At 43.5% G+C, this 23,015-nt stretch overlaps 1 protein-coding gene across 2 annotated transcripts in view; it reads right to left on the bottom strand.

Annotated features, from left to right (window-relative positions):
- Positions 1-23,015, bottom strand: part of Cpxm2 (carboxypeptidase X, M14 family member 2) — a 102,235-nt gene that overhangs the window by 39,144 nt on the left and 40,076 nt on the right. For both annotated transcript variants that reach the window (XM_021228347.2, XM_005064290.4), the window contains exon 4: positions 18,408-18,547. In XM_021228347.2, coding sequence (XP_021084006.1) covers positions 18,408-18,547 — 140 coding nt within the window. The remainder of the gene's footprint in view (positions 1-18,407; positions 18,548-23,015) is intronic.

Raw genomic sequence — 23,015 nt, 5'->3', positions numbered from 1 at the left:
CGCACGCACGCGATATAAAAGTTATAATTTGGGACTAAAAGGTTAACTGCAAGACTGGAAAATAGGTTCAGAAGAAGCTCTTCAGTGTTAATGAAGCTAACAAATATACTCACAAAGTAGTTACTGTGTGCTAGGAACTGGTTTAAGAAAGGTATTCATATCTACTCAAGTGTCATAAGGTAGCTATACCTATGCCAACATCCATACACATATAGGGGAATGATGTCCTTCTGTATACTGTGATTCTATTGGTTGGTGAATAAATGCTGATTGGCCAGTAGCCAGGCAGGAATTATAGTTGGGGCTACATGTTCAGTGATACAGGGAAGAACTAACTTGTAAACTCAGTAAGACTCTAGAATCACCTAAAAAACAAACCTTTAGGCATGTCTATGAAGATGCTTCTAGATTGAGCTAATAGAGGCAGAAAAGCCCATCCAAACACAGAGTAGCTGCGGTTCTGAACAGAGGAAAAAGAAGAAGCAAACAGCGTTCATCTCTCCATTTCCTTCCTCACTGTGGATGCTGCCTCACACCCCTGCACCCTTACCTTCCCCAACAAGATGTGCGTCCTCTGGGACTGCGAATCATAAGAAACCCTCATGTCCCTAGGGGGCTTCGGGCAGGCATGGCATCGCAGTCATGACAAAAGTAACCAAAGCAGCAACATATCCAGATTCTGAGGACTAGCATGTGTTGCCCTACAGGAGGACTCTGCCACCATAGGAACTTCCCTCCAGCTATGGCTTCACTTACCATCCCTTAAGAACCTTCTCTTTCCTGGCACAGGTCTAGACACATCAGGCAGCCTAGCCACATAGGATAAAACAATAGTTTCCTAAATCCGGTTAATAAATAGGAAGCTTAACTCTCAGCTACCAAACCACAGCCAGGGAAAACTAGGTCACTCCACCCTCCCCACCCGTCCCATCCCCCAGCCTCCCTCTTAAAGAGAACATTAGAGTTCAAATAAACACTGAGAAAATTCATCCCCATCTGACAAACCCATGCCTGCCTTCATGATCCACTTATGATGATTAAAATTTCCTGGTATTTCTCAAAGCAGTTGGCTCCTTCATACAGTCAGAAGTTGGGTTCCTGGAAGAGGCATGATCTATTTTTTACCTAGAGTCAGCCCAGCTGGCAAGAACCAACAGGGCATAAGGTCAGACACTGGAGACTTCTAAAAACTCTTCCAAGCTCAAGCCTGAGGTTCAGTGTGCTCTACTGCCAACCACACGCGTGTGTTCCCATGCTGTGCGAAATGTCAGTTTCCCCTCTATGTCAACAGGAGTGTGGGCAGGCACTGCCAACTGCATTCGACTGAGAAGAGACCCTGCTTTTATGTACAGCTATGGTGCTCTGCTGGGGTGGTTCTGTCCCTTGGGGGACAAGTGACAATGTCTGGGGAATCCCTGGTTGTCATAATTGTGAAGGCTGGGAAGATCCCAGAGAGGTGGGACACCTGATGAATAGGGGACAAGGGTACCACTAAAGCTGCTAAATGCATAGGATAGATTTCTGCAGCCCAGAATGATCTGCCTCATTCGAAGCAATTTAGATAATGAAGTGGAATTCTCCACTGAATCTGCTCCATACTATTTTAAGGCCAGGGAAACTGTCAGTGTTGATTTAACAGTAAAGGAACTAAGGCACAAAATTGTCAGGGGCCATGACATTCTGAACACCAGAATGGATATTGGATAATACAGGCTTTGTCAAGATGCTCCCGTACATTTACCTAAAAGAACAGGCAGGCTTTAGAAGCAGGTCCAGGACTGGTGAGAAAGGTGAGGGCCAATGCAGTTTATAGAATATGGTTCAGTTACTAAAGACACACACAACCGATGGTTGCTGCAACATGATGTGATTTTTTTTCATAATATTTGAAAACAATGTATTTTCAGACATTTTGAGCATCCATGAACATTAATCTTTTTTTATGCTTACCTGAAATTGTTGCAATGTTTCTTTTCCTTTTTCCCTTCAAATCAAGGTTTCATGTAGCCAGACTGGCCTCACTATGCCAACCAATGACACAGACCTTCAAATCCTCCTGCCTCTATCTCCTGAGTGTTGTGATTGGAAGTATTCATCACCATGCCTAACTCCAAAGTTGTTTTACACGAAGTGTGAGCTGAAGTTCAGACTTTGACGATGCTATGGTAGAAGCCACATTTGTTGACACAGGATCAAATACTTGTCTATATCAGGGGGAGGGAGGGAACCAAGCCCCAGAGCAGTGGCCCTCAAATCAAGCCCAATTGAGACCACAGGGGCCATAACAATATGAATTTTAAATGGATATTCTATAATACAGGCTTTATCAAGATGCTCCTATGAGATGATAGTCTAGGGGAGGGCAGGGGCCTCATCATTAATTATTCTATTAGTTATTAAAATGCTGTTGTGATGTTCAAAGGAGGACGTGAAAATGGTAAATGTCACAAAGGATGCCTTCTGAATGGATAGCATTTAAGCTGAGATATGATGAACAGACAAGAAGTAACTAGGGGAAAATTGTTGGCAATTTCATTTTTAAGCCAGAAAGAAACACATTAATGCAAGAGAGTTGATAAATCTGATAGTTAGCTTTAGTTGTCACGGTATAGCAACACCTGGAAAATTATCAATGATTAAGTCGGCCTATCTTACCTATGGGGAATTAATTTGATTATGTTAATTGAGGTAGAAAGACCTGCCCACAGTGGGTAGCACCATTCCTTAGGTTGAAGATTCTGACCTGTATAAGAGCAAAGACAGAACTGATCACAAGCACACAAGAGTTAAATTGTTGCCCTTTGCTCTTGACTATAGATGTTAAGTGACTAGCTGCTTCAAGTTTCTGTCCCTTGACATCCCACAATGGTGGGAATTATGAGCCAAATAAACCCTTCCCCCACTAAATTGCTTTTGTCGAGGTATTTTATCATAGTAACAGAAGTGAAGCTAATATAATAAGCAAGCCATAATAATTCAAAAACTAAAGAGTGAAACAAGGCATGGTGATAAATATACTTGAGGTGGCTAAGGCAGGAAGATTGCAAGTGTGAGGCCATCTTGGATACTGTAGAGAGGAAGAGACAGAAGGAGGAAGGGAGGGAGAGAGGGAGGGAGGAAGGATGGGAGGGATGGAGGGAGGGGAGAGGAGAGGAAGGGACTGACAAGACTGACTAATCTGGGGGAGTTAATTAAATAAAAACCTAAGTCCTTCCCTTGTGTAATAGGAAGTCAGTGAATAGTAACTAATTTAAATTATTAGAAAGAGTACTTAGACCATTTTAATCAGAATATAAGTATTAAAAAACAGTAGAAGGGGCTTGGGAGCTGGCTCAGTGAGTTAAGTACTTGCTATGGAAGTATGAGGAACTCAGATACCTAGCACCTACATAAAAGCCAGCCATGACAGCATGTACCTGTAATCTCAGCACTGGGCTGGTGGGGGGGGCAGGGATACAGGTAGATTCAGGTAGATCTAGGGGGTTTACTGGTCATCCAGTCTAGCTGAAATTGCAAGCTCTGGGTTTGCTGAGAGACCTTGTCTCCAAAATATATAAAATATATTTATATTTATATATAAGATTTATATATAAATAAATAAGTTGGAGGGCAATCGATGAAGATTCTCAAAGTTATCCTCTGGTCTACACACACACACACACACACACACACACACACAGATACAATAAACCAACCAACAAGAAATTAAAAAGAAATGAGAAGGGAGGGAGGGAAAGAGAAATGTTTACTAAAGGTTTGGCAGTAGTTGCCCAGATGATCAGTATATGAGACCAGAAGACCTTAAATGAAGACTATTAAAAGTCAGAAATGCGACTTGGCTATACCAACAATGAAACGATATGTTAATTAAAAATGACTCCCACATCCCTCTCTTTCTGATTTCCACTTCACTCTCTGGAATTTTGACTTTTCTACCCATCCCAAGGCCAGATTTTCCCAGCACACTCAAGAGGAATCAAGGTCAGTTTGTGTCTTGCTTAGAAATTCAGCACAGGACTGAAGAGCAGAAGTCTTGTTCCCTTCTCCAATCAGAGCCCACATTTTGCTGTGATGCTGAGGAGAGAAGGCCAATGAGATTTTCCTAGTAGGGCAAGAAAGCATGTGGTTTTCCCTCCTATTGCCTGAGTTCTGAAGTTACTGCCCACTGAGGACTCTGCTAGATACACTAATGTTAATATATACAATATATATATACACACACATATATTATAGAGAGATAGAGACTTGAGAGAAAAACTGGGGATCACAAGGCTATTTGAAAAGAAAAAACACAATAACCTTCAGTGTAACTTAGCAAATACTTTAACTTTCAAAATGCTTAGGGAAAAACCATGGGATCACACATTTCTCAGCCTGGTTTGAAGCTGGTATATTATGAAAAATATCCCCTAGAAAGTAACCACTTGGTCAAAGTTGGAAGCTTCCTGCAGGGCATGCAAGCTGGCATCCAGAGAGCAAACTCCACATCCTGGCAGCTGTCTGTCCTTAAGCCTGGCTACAGAGCTGAGGTGGAGTAGATAAAAAAGCCGGGGAAGTGTAGACCTGAGTGGGCTCCTGAAAAGATCAGGGGCCCCCAAGACTGGAAGAATGGGGCTCAAAGTAGGGTTCTGCACATGCTAATCATGACCTCTCTAGCAGACACAGTTCTCTGTAACAAGAGGTTTCAAACTCTAACCTCTGGGGTACTGTAAGTCACAGTTCTAATATCACTTGCTAGGACAATGGTAGCTGAGTAGGCTATTTCCTTCAGGAACGTTCTGTAATAAAACATGGGACGGGGGGCGGGGGAGGGAGCAGAGGATTCAGTTCAGTTCCCATTACACATGTGGTAGTTCAAAACCATCTGTAACTCTTACAAGTATCTGACACCCTCTTCTGGCCTACATGCTCCTGCATGCATAACTTCAGGTTAGTTATGATGCACATAAACTAACCTCAGGAACACACACACGCACACATAAAAATAATCTCTCGGTTTTTTAAAGTACAGCATCTTCTAGGCCCAAAAGACACTTAGAGTAATTCAACTGGCTACTATTTTACAGTCTCAGTGGAGAAACCTAGGCCAATGGAGCCTTGCCCTTTCCTGCTTTAAAGTCTCCTTTGCTCACAAATGAAAATGACCACAAATATTTGAAATTTTTCAGAGATGACTGGAGGTTTGGGGATAAAAACTGAACTGTGGGTAGAGGTCAACAGTACAGCATTTGCTTATCATTGACAAAGAATTAGGTTCAATTCTCAGACCATTACACACACACATACACACATACACACACACACACTCACACACACACAGAGAGAGAGAGAGAGAGAGAGAGAGAGAGAGAGAGAGAGAGAGAGAGAGAGAGACTGTCATTTAGAGCAAAATCATACCTTGGAAATTCAGAATTGACTTCATAATATGAAGAATTCACCGTTTGGATTTTGTATGAACTTCTCACTATAGGCTCTGAACATAGTGTATTTGTTTATCCGAGGAAATAGCTGGACATGCTGTGTGTGTGTGTGTGTGTGTATGTGTGTGTGTGTGTGTGTGTGTGCGCGCGCACGCGCGCTCATCAGAGGAAGGTGCGGACATACTGTATGTATGTAAATCAGAGGAAAGAGGGGAGCAGACAGAAAAATTCCCCAATCTTGATTCACACATGGACATGTCAATGTCAGTCCCATTGTTTTGGCAGCCAAATGGGGGCCATGAAAACTCAATGTAATACAGACCACAAAAATTTAGCTACTCATATGCGATCCTAATAGGACACACACAGGACTCATGTGCTGAGCATGATGAAACTTTGGTGAAGGAAACTAAATAGTTTTTAATGGAAAAACAGTGTGTGGTCCTGTATTAAAAGATTCAACACAGAGATGTCAACTCTAAACAAATTAATACACATGTTTAATACAATACCTGTCAAACTCAGATAATTTGTAGATGTAAACAAGATTACTGTAAGATTAATATACAAAGGCAAAAGATTTCAGTAAGATAAACAATTTTGAAATACAATGAAGTGAGACAAATTGGTCTACTCAACTACAAACATTATATAGCTGTGGAAATCATGATTATGATTATGGTTCTTGGGTTTAACCCCTAGGATTAGAGAATAGACAGGAAATGGGAAAGGAAAGGCAGAGGCACACAGGGACTGTGTGGTATGGAGGGAGGAACAGACACATAAATTGTGAAACAGAGTAGAGACCCAGGTGTAAATCAACCAGAACAAAGATTCTGGAGATTCAGCAGTGAAAAGGCAGTGTTCTCAGTATGATGCCCTCTAAGTGTAACAAACACCTTAAAAATTGGGTATATCAACCATGAAACATGCTGAAGTTCCATGTGGCCAAAGCTAACCTAAACAGTGTTCAGGTTATGGGGAAAAACATTATCTTAAATCCCAGTCAAAGAAGTAATTGGCAAGACCTCAGGCACACAGAAGGTCCACCACACTGAAGGCCCACCACACTGAAGGTCTATCACACTGAAGGTCCATCACACTGAAGGTCCATCACACTGAAGGTCTATCACACTGAAGGTCTATCACACTGAAGGTCTATCACACTGAAGGTCTATCACACCGAAGGTCTATCACACTGAAGGTCTATTACACCGAAGGTCTATCACACTGGAAGCCCCACCTGGAACTCCACAGTCTCAGTCTCTTTTGCTCATCTCTCCAGAGTTAGAATCTCCCAAAATCCTATCACAAATGAGTCAAGACAGTCAAGTTCAAGTTGATCATCCCCAATTGGAAGTCTAGACTCTGAAACTTTCTGAGCACTTGTAGGACACCATAAATGGAAAAATACCACACCTGAACTCATGCTATGGTTTACCATCAGCATATACACATGCTATAAATATTGAATAAAATCACCTTCAGATTGCACATATAAAAGGCTTAAGAAACAAAAAGATTTCATGTTTAACCTTGTGAACATTTTAAAAACAAAATGCAAAGTACTTCTGGTCCCAAGCATTTTGGGTGATAGTCAGCCTGCCATAACCCCATGAGAAGCCTCCAACCCTCAGAGTGACAAGTGCTAGGCATCCCCCCACTTCCATACAGAAGTAGGGAAAGCATAACTAAATCCTCTTCAGTTGGAGAAAGGAAGCATTTGGAGCCACACCTCTATTGAAATCACAAGGAAGCTGGCTGCTCCTCTCTCAGCATCCCCTCCCTGTTGAGCCACATTCCAACAGTCAATGGCCCAAATCCTGCCTGAGGCTGAATTAAAACTTGGGGCAGAATTGATGATCCCAAGAGGTCTAGGCCAGCCTTCTCCACTGCTGCAAACAAAATATAAAAGAGAAAGTCTCATCTTGTTTGCAGTAGACATGCTTATTCTCCCCAATTCCACTTCCTCCCTCCCTCTCTGCTAGAACTGTAATCACCCGGCCAAATGGTTCTTTCACATTCTCAGTACAGCCAAATGTTAGAGCCTGTGTGAAATATCAACCCATTGATTTATCAGATTTTTGAGAATGCAGGAAGAATGCTGTAAACTCCCAAGACTTATCCATTTTCCATTAACTCCAGTTAACTTGTCCACAGGGAGACAACAGAGAAATGTCATTTTGGGGCCAGGGGGCAATACATTTGGGTAGAGGGTGAAGCAGCAAGACCCACAGCAGAGAGTTAAAAGCACAAGAAGGAAGTAAGCAAGAACTCCCAAATCTGGAGTTCCCACTAGAGGGATCAGATTAAAAGAAACCAAAGAAAGGCCTTTATGGATGCTAGAGAATGGAGCTGCAGGCTGGTGCCAACCCCCGGGTGGATGCCTGGCCAGCTCCACCTACCGCTGGAGTTTCCACCATAGCACAGCCTGCACCAGACAGCAAACCACTGGAGCTGGGATGGCCTCTGAAGACCTCTGCTGGCCCCAGCCCCTCTAAATTGCAACACTGTTGGTTTTCTGTTGGTGCTGTAAAGCTGTTTGGTTTAAATAACAGGGGTACATCTGCTCACAGCTATGGAGGCCAAAAGTCTTGAAGTCAAGGTGTCAGTGGGCTGAGTTCCTTTTGTAGATTCAGAGGAAAGGTCTGGGTCCTTGCTAACCCACACCCATGCTTGCTCATACCCCCATCCTCCATATCTTAACATGGCAGCAGGGACTTCTTTGACAGGCTGCTGCAGGTTTTGGCTTCTGCTTCCCTGTTGGGCAAACACAGGACCCAGCAATTATACTGGGTCTACTCAGGCAACCCAGGGCAGTGCCCCATGTTAAATAGAGCTGCTGGCAACCTCATTACCATCTGGCGCCGTCTTTCCTCTTTGTCCTGGAAATTTGCTTAGTCATAGGTTCCATGGATCAGGAGATGGATGGATTGGAAGAAGGGGTATTACCTATGGACCAATTTCCCTTCCTTTGTAAAACTCATATCTCACAACCTAGTTAATATAAAGCCAACTATATTAACATGTCACAGCAAAGTGTTTCCTGCACGTATTATCTCTTTCTTCTGGTTTTAAGATTTTAAAATAGATTAAATAACTGCCCCTTTTGGGCAAGGCTTCTGGCCCTGCCTCAGAACCCCTCAGTGAAGTATACGGCCTAGTCCCTCTGTCTACACTACAACACACCTCATGACACCAGAGCAAAGGGGCGGGGGCACTAGTGGGCAGATGAGAGGCTGAGGAAGCAGGAAGGGGGGTAGAATTCCTTTAAGGCAGGTTGGATCAGCTCCTCTGCCTTTATACACCCCAGTCTTCTCATCCATGCAACGTGCCACTGGGTAGCACAAAAGGGAGCACGGCAAAGTACTCACCAGACCCCATCTGGGTGCCTGCATGCCTCTATTTAATGCAATTCTGAAACTGTCAAAATGTATCCCCAGACAAGAAATATAACAAGATGTCAGATTCCACTTCTTGGGTACCCACTGCATCTTTCCTAGGTGCTGGGATACCAGAGGATCTGTCTCTGGGTGAATGGGGAAGGGACTCAGAGGTCGAACAGGTAAGAAGAGGCCACCATTATCAAGAGCAGCAGCAGCTTGTAAGGTCTCTACTACATGCTGGGTGTGTGGCTTTGTCCCCTGTCGCACTGCATGGAGCACACACCACCTAGCAAAGTGCATAGGCTGAAAGAGTGATGGGTGGAGCTGCTGGAGAGTGAGGAGAACCCTCCGCAGGAGACACAGAATCCCAGGAAAGCAACAGCAACAGCGGGCTGCTGACTGTGTGTCCGGGGTGGTGCTCGCTTCTTCAATTCTCACACCAGCCTACGTGGTGTGCACTATTGTCACACTTTACGAGTGGTGAAATGGAGGCACATGAAGGCTCAGAAATGTGCCCAAGGACATGCAGCCAGGAAGGCCATTCTCACTCTGAAATCTGGCATGGACCTGTACCCACGAGCTTTCCATTTTCAAGAGACAATGCGTTTTAAGGAGCAGGGAGTTATTTTGGCTCATGGTTCCAGAGCATTTGGTCTATGCCTGCTTGGTTCTGTTGTGTCCAGACCTGTGATAATGCACAGATTGCCAAGTAGATAGTGTTGCTGATGTTGGTTTCAAACGGTGGCAAGAGAAGGCAAAGCAGTCTCACTCTTCCAACAGAGAGAACGTTGTGTGCACAGGCCCTAAGGCAGCGGCATGCTTGATGTATCTATGGGGCAAAAAGGGAACTTCTGGTCTAAGAGTAGAGTGAGAACCATGGAGTAGCACAGGTGTACAGTGGGAGCTAGTCCAACAGGACCTTGTAGGGCAGAACATCAGCTCAGTGGATGTGATCATTAATATTGATCATCAACTTGGATCGCCTAGGAGACAAGCTCCTGTGATCCCTCTGATGGATTATCTAGATGAGGTAAACTGAGGCGGGAAGAGCCATTCTACATGTGGGTGGCACCATCCATGGACTGTGACCTGAGACAGCACCAGCTCCTGCTGCTGTCTCTTGCCACCATGACGGACTGTGTCCTTGAGTCAAAAGACCCTTCCTTTCTGAAGTTGCTCTTGTTGGATATTTTGCCACAGTGACAATACAAGTATCTAATGGAACCAGAAAGGGGGCCTGCTGCAAAGACGTCTTTCCCACGAAGAAACAAACGTGAGAAAGGGCAGGGTGTCAGCAATCACCCAGAGGGTTTCCACCCAGGCACCAGGACTCTTGAGAGAGGCAGGGTGAAGCTCCCATCCCAGAAGCCAGCTCTACAGCTGTTCTACCTCAGACATGTCACTGTCTGAGAGCTCATTCCTCAGTCACTGACACCCAGAAATCCAAGTAGGAGGCGTGGGAGGCATTTGTGAAATCTGTTTGGTTTTAAACAACTACCTCTGTGTAGGTAAAACAGAGCACAGGATGAAGAAAAGACTGCCTCGCCTTGAACTTGAACTTGAACTTGACAGTGTTTTCATTAAACCCTTTGAAATCATGCCAAACTCTCCTGCTCAGAAGCTGACAGTTCTCCAAGGAGTTAGAAGGGTGTGTGGAAACTCTTTCCCCAGTACCGCACAGGTACTGACATCTCATTTCCCCATTAAGCAAGGACAAGACACAGCATGATATGTTCTGAAAACACATCGCTCTCCCTCCCTCCTGAAGAGGTGAATGATGATTGATAAATCCTCCCACAGTTCTCCCCTTCTGGGGCCTCCAGGCTCCCTTCCCTCTTCTGGAGTGCAGAGCTCTAGTGTCTCCTCCCTCTAAGTCCTGGCAAACTGTTCTGTGGGTTCCAGATATACTGAGTAGGGGTAAGGTGACAGTGATGAAGGATGGGGTCCCCAGAAATGCAGAAAGCAAGGTACTACTGGAGGACAAGGGAGGTACTTGCTGAATACACTACTTTGGAAATGAAACCCTGAACACATGCTGGGGTTTCAGGTCTCCCTTCCCTTCACTGAAGCAGCTTGATCAGTCATTCTTCAACTGCTCTGTTCCTCCCAACTTCACTTTTCCTTCTGTTGTGACCCTACCATCCTTTAGTGGTCCCTTCAACTCTCCTTGTCCATCTCACCCTGAGCACCCTTTGCCAGCAGGAAACATGGAAGTAACCAGCTCTGCAGCCTCCAGATCCCCAGACGTATTCCCCACTCTGTCCTTGTGCTCACTCCCTTAGCCACTGGTCCCTTGCACTGTTGTCTTCAGACAATCCTTCATCACCTCTTAAGCCTAACATCCCCGAGACCCCTTGAACCTGACCTCTGATTTTAACCCATGTACCACTAGCACTGCACCACAATTCCAACCTCATTCCTCCTAGCATACTGTGTGCGACAGTAGCACCCCCCATCAACACCACCATTCCCTACGTACAAGCCACCAAGATAGCCCAAGGAATAATGAGAAGTCTGTGTGTTCCCACATCCACTGAGCCCTCTCTGAGACTGGATGGAGAAACTCCCTAGGCTTTTGCCCAACGTTGATCCTGTATTTTCTTAGCTTCTTTCAGTAAGCCTATCACACTCACTCTCTGTTGAGAACCCTTCTCCAAAACTGTAAAGCCCATTACTCCCTCACCTGGATCATCTCAGGGGAGTGGGAGACTTCCCTTCTTTTCAGGGTGATTTCACCACCTCTTCACAGCATCTCAGATAACCTTGTGCACCTGTGTAGCTGTCACTTAAAGGCCAAAGTGTGACCATGAAGGAAATAATAACTTGTCTTTCCAATACTACCTTCCTTGTGACTTTGGTAACTCACCCTTCTCAAAGAAACTAGTGTCCTAAATCTCTGCTAAGACATTCCACTCCAAATGCCATGCTAACTTCCTGAGGCTGTGTACAACCCTGTCAAATCTTTTTATGCTTGAGCAAAAAAAGCCCTACTTACGGTTAGAGTTCTATTTATCTTACTTATCACTCTGACTACTTGTTCCAAACTCAGCCAACTGGTCAACCTTTTAGTTTCCTTCATTCTCTCCCCACAACACCTTATGAACATCAGCCAAGTGCTTAAATGACTGCCTTACTTAAAAAACAGATGGTTTGTTCCATTAAACAGTTAAAGTACAAAACATGTGGTTTAAAAAAATTGTCTATATTTCTTCCAAGTCCTTAGAAGCACTGACTCACCTCAAACAGAGTGATTAACTTTTCAGTCATCATGCTGGTTATAATTGCAACACTCGCATCTCTAATACGCTTTGTGTCATTAGGGAAATGAAAGATTGGTTTTTACTGGGGCACTAACATTCCACTGAATGGCAATGCAGTGAGGAATGATAATTTATATTGCTGAAAAATATAAATTACTTAAAATCACTACAACAATTATATTTTATAACTTCCAGAGAGCCCAACTTAGTTGAAAGAATTATTACGACTGAAATTATAGACTTTGCCATCATCTAGAATGTGAATTGGTGAGGGGATGTAGTACCATTCCTCAGGACCTCAGGGTATTATCCTCATTTCTGTCACAAGTCTAGTGGGAGTGCCACCCACTTCAGGTCAGTATGATCTCTGCCCACTCTTGAAGTCCCCACAGCACTGGATTCTCCTACTAGACTAATCCCTGGAGGCAGGAGCAAGTCTTGCTTACATTTACAACCTATGCTTAGTACAGAACACTCAATAAATGCCATATGAATTAATTAATAAATACATAGAGAATGACAGAAACAAATGATACTGCAGATGTTCATTTTTAAATACCAACAACAGCAGTCCTATAAAAAGAAAAGCATTTTTAAAGTATTTTTCTACTATTTAAATAAATTTTATTTTATTTTTACTAGCATACAAAGAATTGGTTTTCATCATAACATTTTTCAAACAATGTTTTGTTGATTCTCTTCTCGCTTCCACCATAATATTCTGAAATATACATTTGTAAAGTGCTTTCTCCTTTTAACACATTGCAAGAAACAGATTTTCTGTTTGTTTGCTTAGTTGACTAGTTGGTTTTGTTTTTTCTTGTTTTGAGACAGGTATCATATAGCTCAGGATGGCTCAATTTATCATGTAGTTTAAAAACCCTTAGCCTTCACATTCTCTTGTCTCCACTTTCTGAGTACTGGGGTTACAGGTGTACACCAACATATCCAGGCTTTATGCACTGCTGGGTATCCAACCCAGGGCCTCCTTCATGCTAGGCAAGCACACTACCAAGTAAGCCACAGTACTTTAAACTTGGAAAACTCTAAGGGCTGCCAGCTCCTTTCTCATCTGTGTCTACAACGTTACCCACTCAAGTGCAGCACTCTTTCACTCTTGACTGCAAAAGGCACACTCTGTACCCAGCTCTATCTTTGCTCATTTGGTCCAGATCCCACATCTACTGAACAGTCATTAACATCTGGGAAAGTGGGTAGACTGCAAGCTGCACAGGACATGAAAAGCAGCCAGGATGCCACATACAGAGATGCTTGAGGAATCTGTCCAATGGGAGGTTCTGTGACAGGGAGTATGGAGAGCTAGGCAAGCTATGTTCCTCTGCCTTGAACCATACAATGTGGTCTCCCTGCCTATCATTTCCAAATGCTTCCAATAAATATTGTATTTGGGAAAAGGACCCATGACTAAAAATAAAACTAGAAATACACTGTTCTAGATAAACCTAGAGAATGGAAGGGGGAAATCCTACCTACTAAGTACTTATGTACTGTGTAAATTTTAAGTATCCTAATGTAATTATTTATAATTCCCAGTGCATGTGCACATACACACACATACCTGTATAGGATAGAAAACCAACCCATTTTAGAAGACAGAAAACTGAGGTCCAAAGAAGTGCATCTGCATAACCAGCAGGAGCTAAGAAGCATGCCATGATTTTAGGACAAGAACCATCCATCTCTAGAAGTCTGTAGTATCCCAACCTTCTCTCTCCTACTTTCTTCTCCTTTTCCTCATTCCATTTTAAGCCTTCTCTCAGTCATTAGCAGTCACAAATCAATTAACTCATCACCAGCCAGAGTGAATGAACCTTTGTTGATTTAAAGATATTCATTTTATAGGCAGTCATTTGTTGGGCATCAGATAGGTAGGTAGGTGCCTAGTTCAAGACAGGTTCTCCAAATACCAGAGCATGGCCTCTATTAGGAAGTCTCTTAGCAACTGTTGAAAAGAAAGACAGAAATCTAAAATATGTTTGCACCAGATACACTATGGACCAGGAGTCAGGTGTAAGAGAAAGGGATAGATACTGTCATCCTTACTGCAAGTATGCAAGATGTCTAATATAGACTTTTTAAATCACAATGCAAGAGATCCTATTGCCTTCAGCATTCATCATTCATGTACTGGGGGAGGGAAAAGTTCAGATACCACAGCATTTAGCCCTTCCAATTTCTTCCTGGCCCTCCATGGAGACAGAACTATTAAAGGAGGTAAGGTACACTGGAGCTCATCAGATTTCTTCATTTCATTATCCCTGAGCAATAATTTAACTTGAAATACATTTAGACATTAAGAAAAATCTGACTCCTAGGAGTAATTCTCCCGCTTCCTCCCCCACCTAGATGGCCCTGTCCTAAGCTACAGAGAGATCTTGTTCCACCATGATTTCCTGCTCATGCCTACCTCCCCTGTGTTTGCAGTTCAAACGAAATGGGAGCACTGTACTTACCTCACTCTCATTTTCTAATCCTATAATAAGCCACCATCTTCATCCCTAATGACAGTGGCCAGACAGGTTAATAGCCAGACATGATCATCAATACCCTTCATTCCTAACTGATTACCTCACACCAGTCTTTTCTTCCCTGTTTCCCATTTTCCCTTGAGCAACCCAGCTTCCAAGTCCTCCTCCCACAAAGCCTTTCAGAATCTAAGCAGTAAAAATAACTGTCATGTGACAATATGCTATTAAGGAAGGCAAAAGACAGCACAGAGTAAACAATGGCACGCATGCCTATATGCATAAATGCCACTGAAAAGCAAAGGAAGCAGAGTGTAATCCTCAAAATAGCAAAAAAAGAAATCAAATGTCAAACTGCATGAATTATTCCAGCTCTGAAAATGATATATTTATAATTTCATACATAATATTGAAGTGAAGTATAATGAATTATTGAATAATACAATTCAAATAAAGGAAAAAGCACAAAAGTCTTCTCTACATATGAAAAAGGTAGTAAGAAATCAGGATAGTTTTGCAAACCTTGGCTGAGTAAATCATGGGCCATTAAATATAATAATCACTATGAAATCTGAGTCACAGCATGAGAATGTTATGGATATATTAAGTAAAAAAATAACATAATTGGATATATAGTATATTAAAAGAATCTGTTGGTATAAAGAGTGTGGGATCATGGGTAATGTTTTAAGATACTACTAGATGTTACAATGTTGTCTTTACACTGAAAAGAAATACATAGGAAAGCAGATGAGTCACTGCCAGACAATTGTCGCCCCACAAGAGTATGCTCATTGTTGACTTAATGTTGTTCATTTACTAGGGAGTCATTTGTTGGTTATTGAGCAGGTGTCTGTTCAAATATCAGGCCATGGTCTCCATCAGCAAGGCTCTCGTAACTGTTGAGAAAGACAGAAACCCATAAAGGAGAACCTTAAATATGTCTGCCCCAGAAACAATACAGAGCCAGGAACCAGGACAGGTAGCTAACTATGAGTACAGATGTGAAGTCTTGTCCCAGTCTAGCTATTAATATTGACCACTGCCAAAATTAAAATTAATCTCTGGGATGGTTAGTGTCAATTGTCAACTTCACATAATCTAGAGACATCTGGAAGATGGACCTTTGGACATGCTCCTGTGGGGTTATCTCGTCTGTGTTAATTAAATGAGAAGACCCGCCCACTGTGGGTGGCACCATTCCCTAGCTTGGGTCCTAGACTGTAAAAGTGGGGAAAGGGATCTGAGCAGCAGCATGTAGTCTTCACTCTTTGCTTCTTTCCTGGGATACAATGAAATCACCCAGTGTACACCAGAACAACCTTAAAGTCTTATGGAAGCTCCTTGGCTATCCTTGGAAATTGAACCACTTCAGAAACCACGAAAGCAATGTTTATGACTACTATAAAGACACACGAAGGTGACTCTCTCCTGAGAAGTTCACAGCCAACACTTGGGTGGATCTTTTTTTTTTAATTTTATTTTCCAGTTTAAATTTAGATAAGAAACGAGGTTGCTTCATAAGTCAGTTCCAGGTCCCTCTCCCATTCCCTCCCCTCCTCCCGTGCCCAATCTTATCCTTTCCCTGAGTGTCCCTCTCTAAATGAGTGCCCTGTGGTAAGCCTATGTTTACATTTCATTCTCATAAACTCCAACTCTACTTCGCAGAGACTCCTGATTTTTTTTTCTGCAGCAAAATCCTGAATCCTCTCTTCACCAGAGTAAAAGTCCCTGTAAAGAACCCCTCAGGCTACCATAGGCAGCAGCATGGAGCTGTATTTCTGGCCCTTGCCCTACTGACACTGACAGTCTTGTAAGCAAGCCAAGATCTGATTTTACATGATTGGTAAATGTTGAAAGTTGCCAAGAGATGGAACTTTGTTTGCAGCAGTGTGAAGGGACAGGAACTATCAGGAGGAAGAGCTTTTTTTGCGAGTTTCTTAGTGTAGCTTTGGAAACTATCCTGGCACTCACTCTGTAGACCAGGCTGACCTCGAACTCACAGAGACCCGCCTGCCTCTGCCTCCCGAGCGCTAAGATTAAAGATGTGTACCACCAATGACCCAACTGAGGAAGTAATTTTAATGGAGTCACACAAGCAGCCTTCTAATGTTGAAACATGGGACATTCATGTCCTAGACTTCTTGGTGTAGGCAAGTATAGAGGAGCCTGAAGGCTTCTCACTTATGTTCAGAAATGACTGGTGTCCTGTTGACCACACTGAGACCTGCTGAGGCCCCATTTCTGCATGCATAGGACCCATGGTCAGAGCCACTCATTTTCATAACCACCCTGAGGTAAGGAGGGTAAATTTTTCACATGCACACGCCTGGGAGTGTATCTGCATGTGTATGCGTGTTGATGCTTCTAGATGTTACAGTATTGTATTTATAATAAGGAGAAATGCATACTTATTTTCACAAAATCTCCATGCCACAGGATTCCTCATACTGCCTTGATTAGTGTACATGCCTGTGACTCTAGTCCACATGCCCTGGCTTACCATCATCACCACCATCATTCTGCATTCTAGCTCTTTACTTACAAATATTAACTCTCCCTCACCCTCCTCCCAGTGTCTAGCAATCACCATCCTATTTTCCATCTCTATTAATCTGATTACTCTAGGTCCTTGTGTGAGCAGAATCATCTGGTATCTACCCTTTTGTGATGTTCTTAATTGCATTTAGCATCATGTCCCCAAGGTTCATTCACATACAACATGTGCCAGAATTCCTTTCCTCTTTAAGCAGAGTAGTGTCCCATAATAGAAAGATAAGTCTTCCCTTCTATTCTATTCTCTTCTGCTCTGGTTTGTTCTGTTTAGAGACAGGGTCTCATGTAGCTCAACTTGACCTTGAACTCTTTATTCAGCTGTGGTGGTTTGAATGAGAATGTCCACTCCCCACTCTGTACGCTCTAGCATTTGAACATAGGTCCCAGTAGGTGGTGCTGCTTGTAGAGGTCTAGGAGATGTGGCCTTGTGCTGGAGCAAGTACAACACTAGGCACTGAATTTGAAGTTTCAAAGCCTCATACCATTCCCACTTCACTCTCTCTGCGGTGGTTCAAGATATGAGCTCTCAGCTTGATTCTCCATTTGCCATGCCTGCTGTCTCCCAGCCATGATGCGCTCTTCTCTCTCTGTATCTGTAAACCCAAATAAACTTGGTCTTGTTGGTAACTAATACAGGAACTAAAGCTGGCCTTGAACTTATCCACCTACTTGTACCTCCCTGCTGTTGAGATTACAGGAGTGCATTATTTCTCCCAGTTTTATGCTGGGGGTGGAACCCAAGGATCCATGCATGATAACCACACACTCTACCAACTAAGCTACATCCCTATCCAAGGTGGCAGGTTTTAAGAGGTTATTGCCATCTCTTGGGATCGCCGTCAGACCATCCTTCTTACTATCACAACTTTAATCCCAAGTTTAAGTCTGAGAAGTGGTTTCATCCCCAGGTTCATCTGTTACTTATAACACATCTCAAGTGACAATTTGTTTGGGCACCTGCCAAGGCTTCTAGTCGTTCTCCCAGGGTCTAGATGGTTCTTGCTCTCTTCTCCCAAGACCATATGCTCATAGATTGCTGAGAATTTGTACCTCAGGCTGAGTTTAACCCACTTGTCTAGATACCAATCTCATGTCAGGGTCCAAAGTAGCAGTCACCTGCCTCGAAGGTTTATCTATGCCCACTCCATCCTCCATTTCCAGTGGACACGGCACAGGGGGAAATGTGCTTTCAGCCTTGGTCACCTTGCAGTCATCCTTCATCAGATGCTGCTCTGCAGTTTCCCTTCAAGTGAAAGGTGGAAGACAGAGCCTGTCAGGCACAGGTCCAGACCCACTTACAGCCAGAGAGAGTTCCTTCCTTGGGTGATGACCCCTGTGAACCTGGTCAGGCGACGGGCATCCACTTCAATCCACTGCTGGAGATCGTTCCTGCCAGCACACCAAGCCCCATCATAAAAGTCGTTTTCATTAATGCCTGCCTGGAAAGAAGAAAGGGGTGTTCAGAAAGACCTTGGGTTGAAGATGCCTGAGACAGACCTTTTCTTGGGACTGAGAGGAAGGAAGAGAGGACAAGAGAAGGACACAAGGAAGGGAAAGAAGAAAAGCCACTGCACCAGGAACTCCTTATTCTAAACCATGGGAGGGAGTGGCCCATTATGAACAAGTTGTAATTATCACAGTATAGCACGTCTTCTTCTTGGCCAATATGAAAGACTAATGAATTTAATGAGTTCTAATGTATCCAGCATGATGGTGGGAAACACTGATCGTCAGGTTGAAAAAATCTAGAATCAACTATTAGACAAAATTCTGGTCGTGACTGTGATGGCAGTTTCTAGATTGGGTTAGTTGGGGTTGGAAGATTCACCCTCAATGTGGGCGCAGTGCCATTTCTGGGCTAGGGCCCTAGACTGAATGAAAAGGAAAAAGTATAGAACACCAATATTTATCACTCTCTTCTTCCTAGCCGTGGGCACAATGCTTCCCACTCCCGATACCATGGCCTTCCTACCTTGAGGGACTGAACCCTCAAACTGTGGGACAAAGTAAACGCCTTCTTTAAGTTGCTTTAGTCAGGTGTTTCATCCCAGCAATGAGAAAAGTAGTTCATCCACTCACCCACACACCAGGTGCTGGGGAACCTCACCACCCAGGCAGCAAGAAATAGACAGCAATAAGAACTGGAGCGCAAGGAGGCAGGTGCTATTCAGGGTCTCGGAGCAAACTGCCATGGGAGCATTTAAGGACAGTTCAACTGAGTGCCTGATATCATACAGAGAATCCCCAAGGACAAGAGCAGCATAGAGCTGGCTCCAAAGTGTATAAGCACCAGTTAGTGAGTATCTATGACTGCTTAACTTGTTCAATATGTTCACTAGTACTATTGTGTGTTTGATGTGAGTATGGATAAAGCATTTTGTATTTACATTTCCAAGGTAGGTCAAACTTCTGCTCTGAAATTATCCCTATAATCTCACCATCTAAAGAGATAATTCCTTGACATAATTTAAAATTGTTTTAATTAAGGACATTGAAGTCAAGTGAAGCCTTCCAGTTTACTAAGACTCAGCCTGCAAGAATTTTGTTTTATTTTTCCCTGACCTACTTTGCATGATTATAGCCAGATAAAAGAAAGTATGAATCTTAGAATGTCAGGTCATCTGGGCTGAAGAAACAGCTCAGTGGTTATAAGCACTGGATGCTCTTGCACAGGACCATAATTGGATTCCCACAGCCCTGTCAGGCAGTTCACAACACAGCTGCCTGTAACTCCAGCTGTGAAGGATCTGATGCCTTCTTCTGGCTTCCACAGGCACCTACACCCATGTGCACATTACCTACACACACACACATACACACACACACACACACACACACAAATACAAATAGATCTTTTAAAGAGAATAACAGGTCATTTCATCATTTGTTCCCACCCTCTTTAACTTTGAGTACTTTTTAGTGAACTTTTTGGGACAGCCTGGCTTCTCATGAGCAACAAAATATGAAGTTCAGGGTATAGCTATGTATACAATTTGGCCAAAAGTCCCATTAGCAAAACCCTATGCCAATCACAACATGAGCTAATATGCTGTCTTAGTTAGGTTTCTTTTCCTATGAAAAAAGACCACTACCAAAAGCAACTTGGGCAGAAAAGGGTTTATTTCAGCATACATCTCTGGGATTGCACTCCATCACTGAGAGAAATCAGGACAGGAAGCCAAGGCATGAACCTGGATGCAGGAACTGAAGCAGAGACCATGGAGGGTGCTGCTTAATGGCTTGCTCCTCGTAGCTTGCTCAGTCCAAATGGTTACACCATTCACTCCCACCTTCCCATGTTGGCATCACCCTCAGCAGGCTGGGCCCTTCTACATCATTAAAAAGAAAATGCCTTAGAGACTTGCCTACAGGGCACTCTCATAAAGGCATTATCTCCATTAAGATCCCCTCTTTCCAGATATGTCTAGGTTTGTGACAAGCTGACAAAACCATCCACCATGGCAGCCTTTTACCAGCACCAAACCTGGCCCACACATCCCTAGTGGGTTCTGACACCACCCTCAATGACATTTGAGGCAAATGGTAGTGTGGACAACACACTGTCTTCAACAAGCACCACCATCTCAAGAGAAGGTGAGTTTCAGAACCTCCTAGTCAATACTCCTCAGAAAACAAGCTTTAAACCAACCAAGATGTCATGGTCAGGTGATAATCTGTGATGGTGGTAGCTCTGTGGGACCTGTTTCCTAAAATCATCAGGAAAAGTTTGCACTTCACTGTGTTTCCAGTGGCTTCCAGGTACTGATGTTGGTTAATCATTAAGAAACCTGCTGTCTGCTGCACAGCATCTCAGTTTCTAGTGCTGACAGACAGCAGGGAGGCGAGATGCCAGCCCCTCGGGCTATAATTATACAGCCACTTCCTCTCTGCAGTAGAAGGCAATTATCCTCCTAATGACAGAGATTTGCAGCACATTAATGACCTAAAATGTCACAACTTGTGCCCTCTCAAGAAACTAGAACATGCACTTATGTTTTTGTTGTGGTTCCCCTGTTCTGGTAAAAGCACTGGAGACTGCCCTTTAGATTTCCATTCATCTAATAACACAAACCTTCAGTGAACCTCTGCTAAGCAGCAAGTATAAAAGGTGAAAGGTGTGGGTACCTCATCCCCAAGTACTACAGCAGACTGAAGATTGACGTCCACACATGGCAACACAGTGACAGCCACCACACAGATGCTGGTAGAGAGCATCCTCCAAGGATGCACCACAGGCCCTGAGTTCCAGATGACACTCCAGGATTTGCATAGATGCTTTGGGCCTTGGTTTTCAGGTAGCTGTCAATGTGGGGGCCATTATCCTTTTTCCATCAATGCCCATCACCAAGTGTGGCTTCAAACAATGAATGCTCACTTGGGTATGAGGAAATGACTCAGTAGGTAAAGTGTACGGACCTGAGTTCCATCTCCAGCAGACACATAAAAGCTGCTCATAGTGTATTAGCCTGTAACTCTAGAACTTAGGGTAGAGGTAGAGACAGGCAGAGCCATGGGAAACAATGGCCAACCCTTCTAGCAGATTAGTAAATGCTCTGGGTTCAGTGAGAGTCCCTGTCTTAAAACATAAGATAGTGGAGAGTGGTAGAGGAAGACATCCACACACTTAACCACCAGTCTCTCCACACACACACACACACACACACACACACACACACACACGCACGCACGCACGCACGCACGCACATGCACATACAGCAAAGCAAAAACAGTGCTCCATAAATGTTAGTTGTCAGAATATTTAAAGCAGGAAAATTTTGGCTGGCTAGCACTGACAACAGGTAGAAATGTGAGTGCCTAATGAATTATTTCACATTTGACAAGATCCAGGAAATTATGTCACTCACGCAGTTCACTGCAAAATCACATATTACTTAAAATATCCAGGAAATGGCTATGAACTCAGAAGAAAGGAGACTGGCGACCTAAGGATCTCAACCGACAACCACACTACCCTTCTGAGGATAATGTGGCCTTGTCTGGTGTCACTGGGGGCTGCCACATCTAGAGAAAGGATGTTGCTCAACACCTGCAATGCACAGGACAACTACTTCACGAAGAGCTGCCTGGCTAAGGGAAGCCACAGGCCTTGGACTCTGGTCTAAGGTGAGGCCCATGAGCATTGAGTGGTGTGCTGGCTTGGATGTCTACACTGGAGGGCTGTCTGCATGCTCCTCCCCAGCATCAGCTGACCAGGGCGTGGAACTGCATTTAAGGCTCCTGGCTTTACCAGCCTAGACATACTGCTTATGCTGCCAGTCTCAGTTCATTCTAGACACAGTAGCCAGTCAATTAAATAGGGCAGTGTTGGGGGAAGGGGGTTCTGGCTGGTGGAGATGACTCACTGTGAAATTATACCCATCTCTGCAAAATCAATTAGGAACTTAAAAAGCAAGCATCCAGAGAGGTCACCAAATTGTTCCACAGGGTAATAAACAGCATTAGTGAAGTACCTCTGAGAAACCAGAAAATGAGAACGTTCATCCCTAACCCTACAGTCAGAACAGCTGACAAGAGGGCTGAGGGGATGAAGGCACTTGCCATAAAATCCAAAGACCCAAGTTCAAATCCCAGAACCCACATGGTGGAGGGAGAAAACTGACTCCTTCAAGTCGTCCTCTGACTTGTGTTTACCTCTCGGTGCATTAACAAGTAAACATAATTTTAGAAAGCAAACTAAAAAATAAAGAAGTTAGGGAAATACTTGCTACATTTTGGAAAACTTTCAGTAAGAAGTTGGTAAAATAAAAGATTTGGTTCCTTCAAAGTTAAGTGAATCTGAAAAGCACCATTAACGTGACGCGATTCTTTCTACTATGACAGCAAATAGATTGAGAACTAACACAGTTTCCTCAAGGCATTGCAGTTATATGAGACACTTGCAAGGCA

The sequence above is a fragment of the Mesocricetus auratus genome, unplaced genomic scaffold, assembly GCF_017639785.1.
Source record: "Mesocricetus auratus isolate SY011 unplaced genomic scaffold, BCM_Maur_2.0 Super-Scaffold_4256, whole genome shotgun sequence".
In the NCBI taxonomy this organism is placed as follows: Eukaryota; Metazoa; Chordata; class Mammalia; order Rodentia; family Cricetidae; genus Mesocricetus; species Mesocricetus auratus.
The sequence above is the reverse complement of the archived record's forward strand: the minus strand, read 5'-3'. Positions and strand labels throughout refer to the sequence as shown.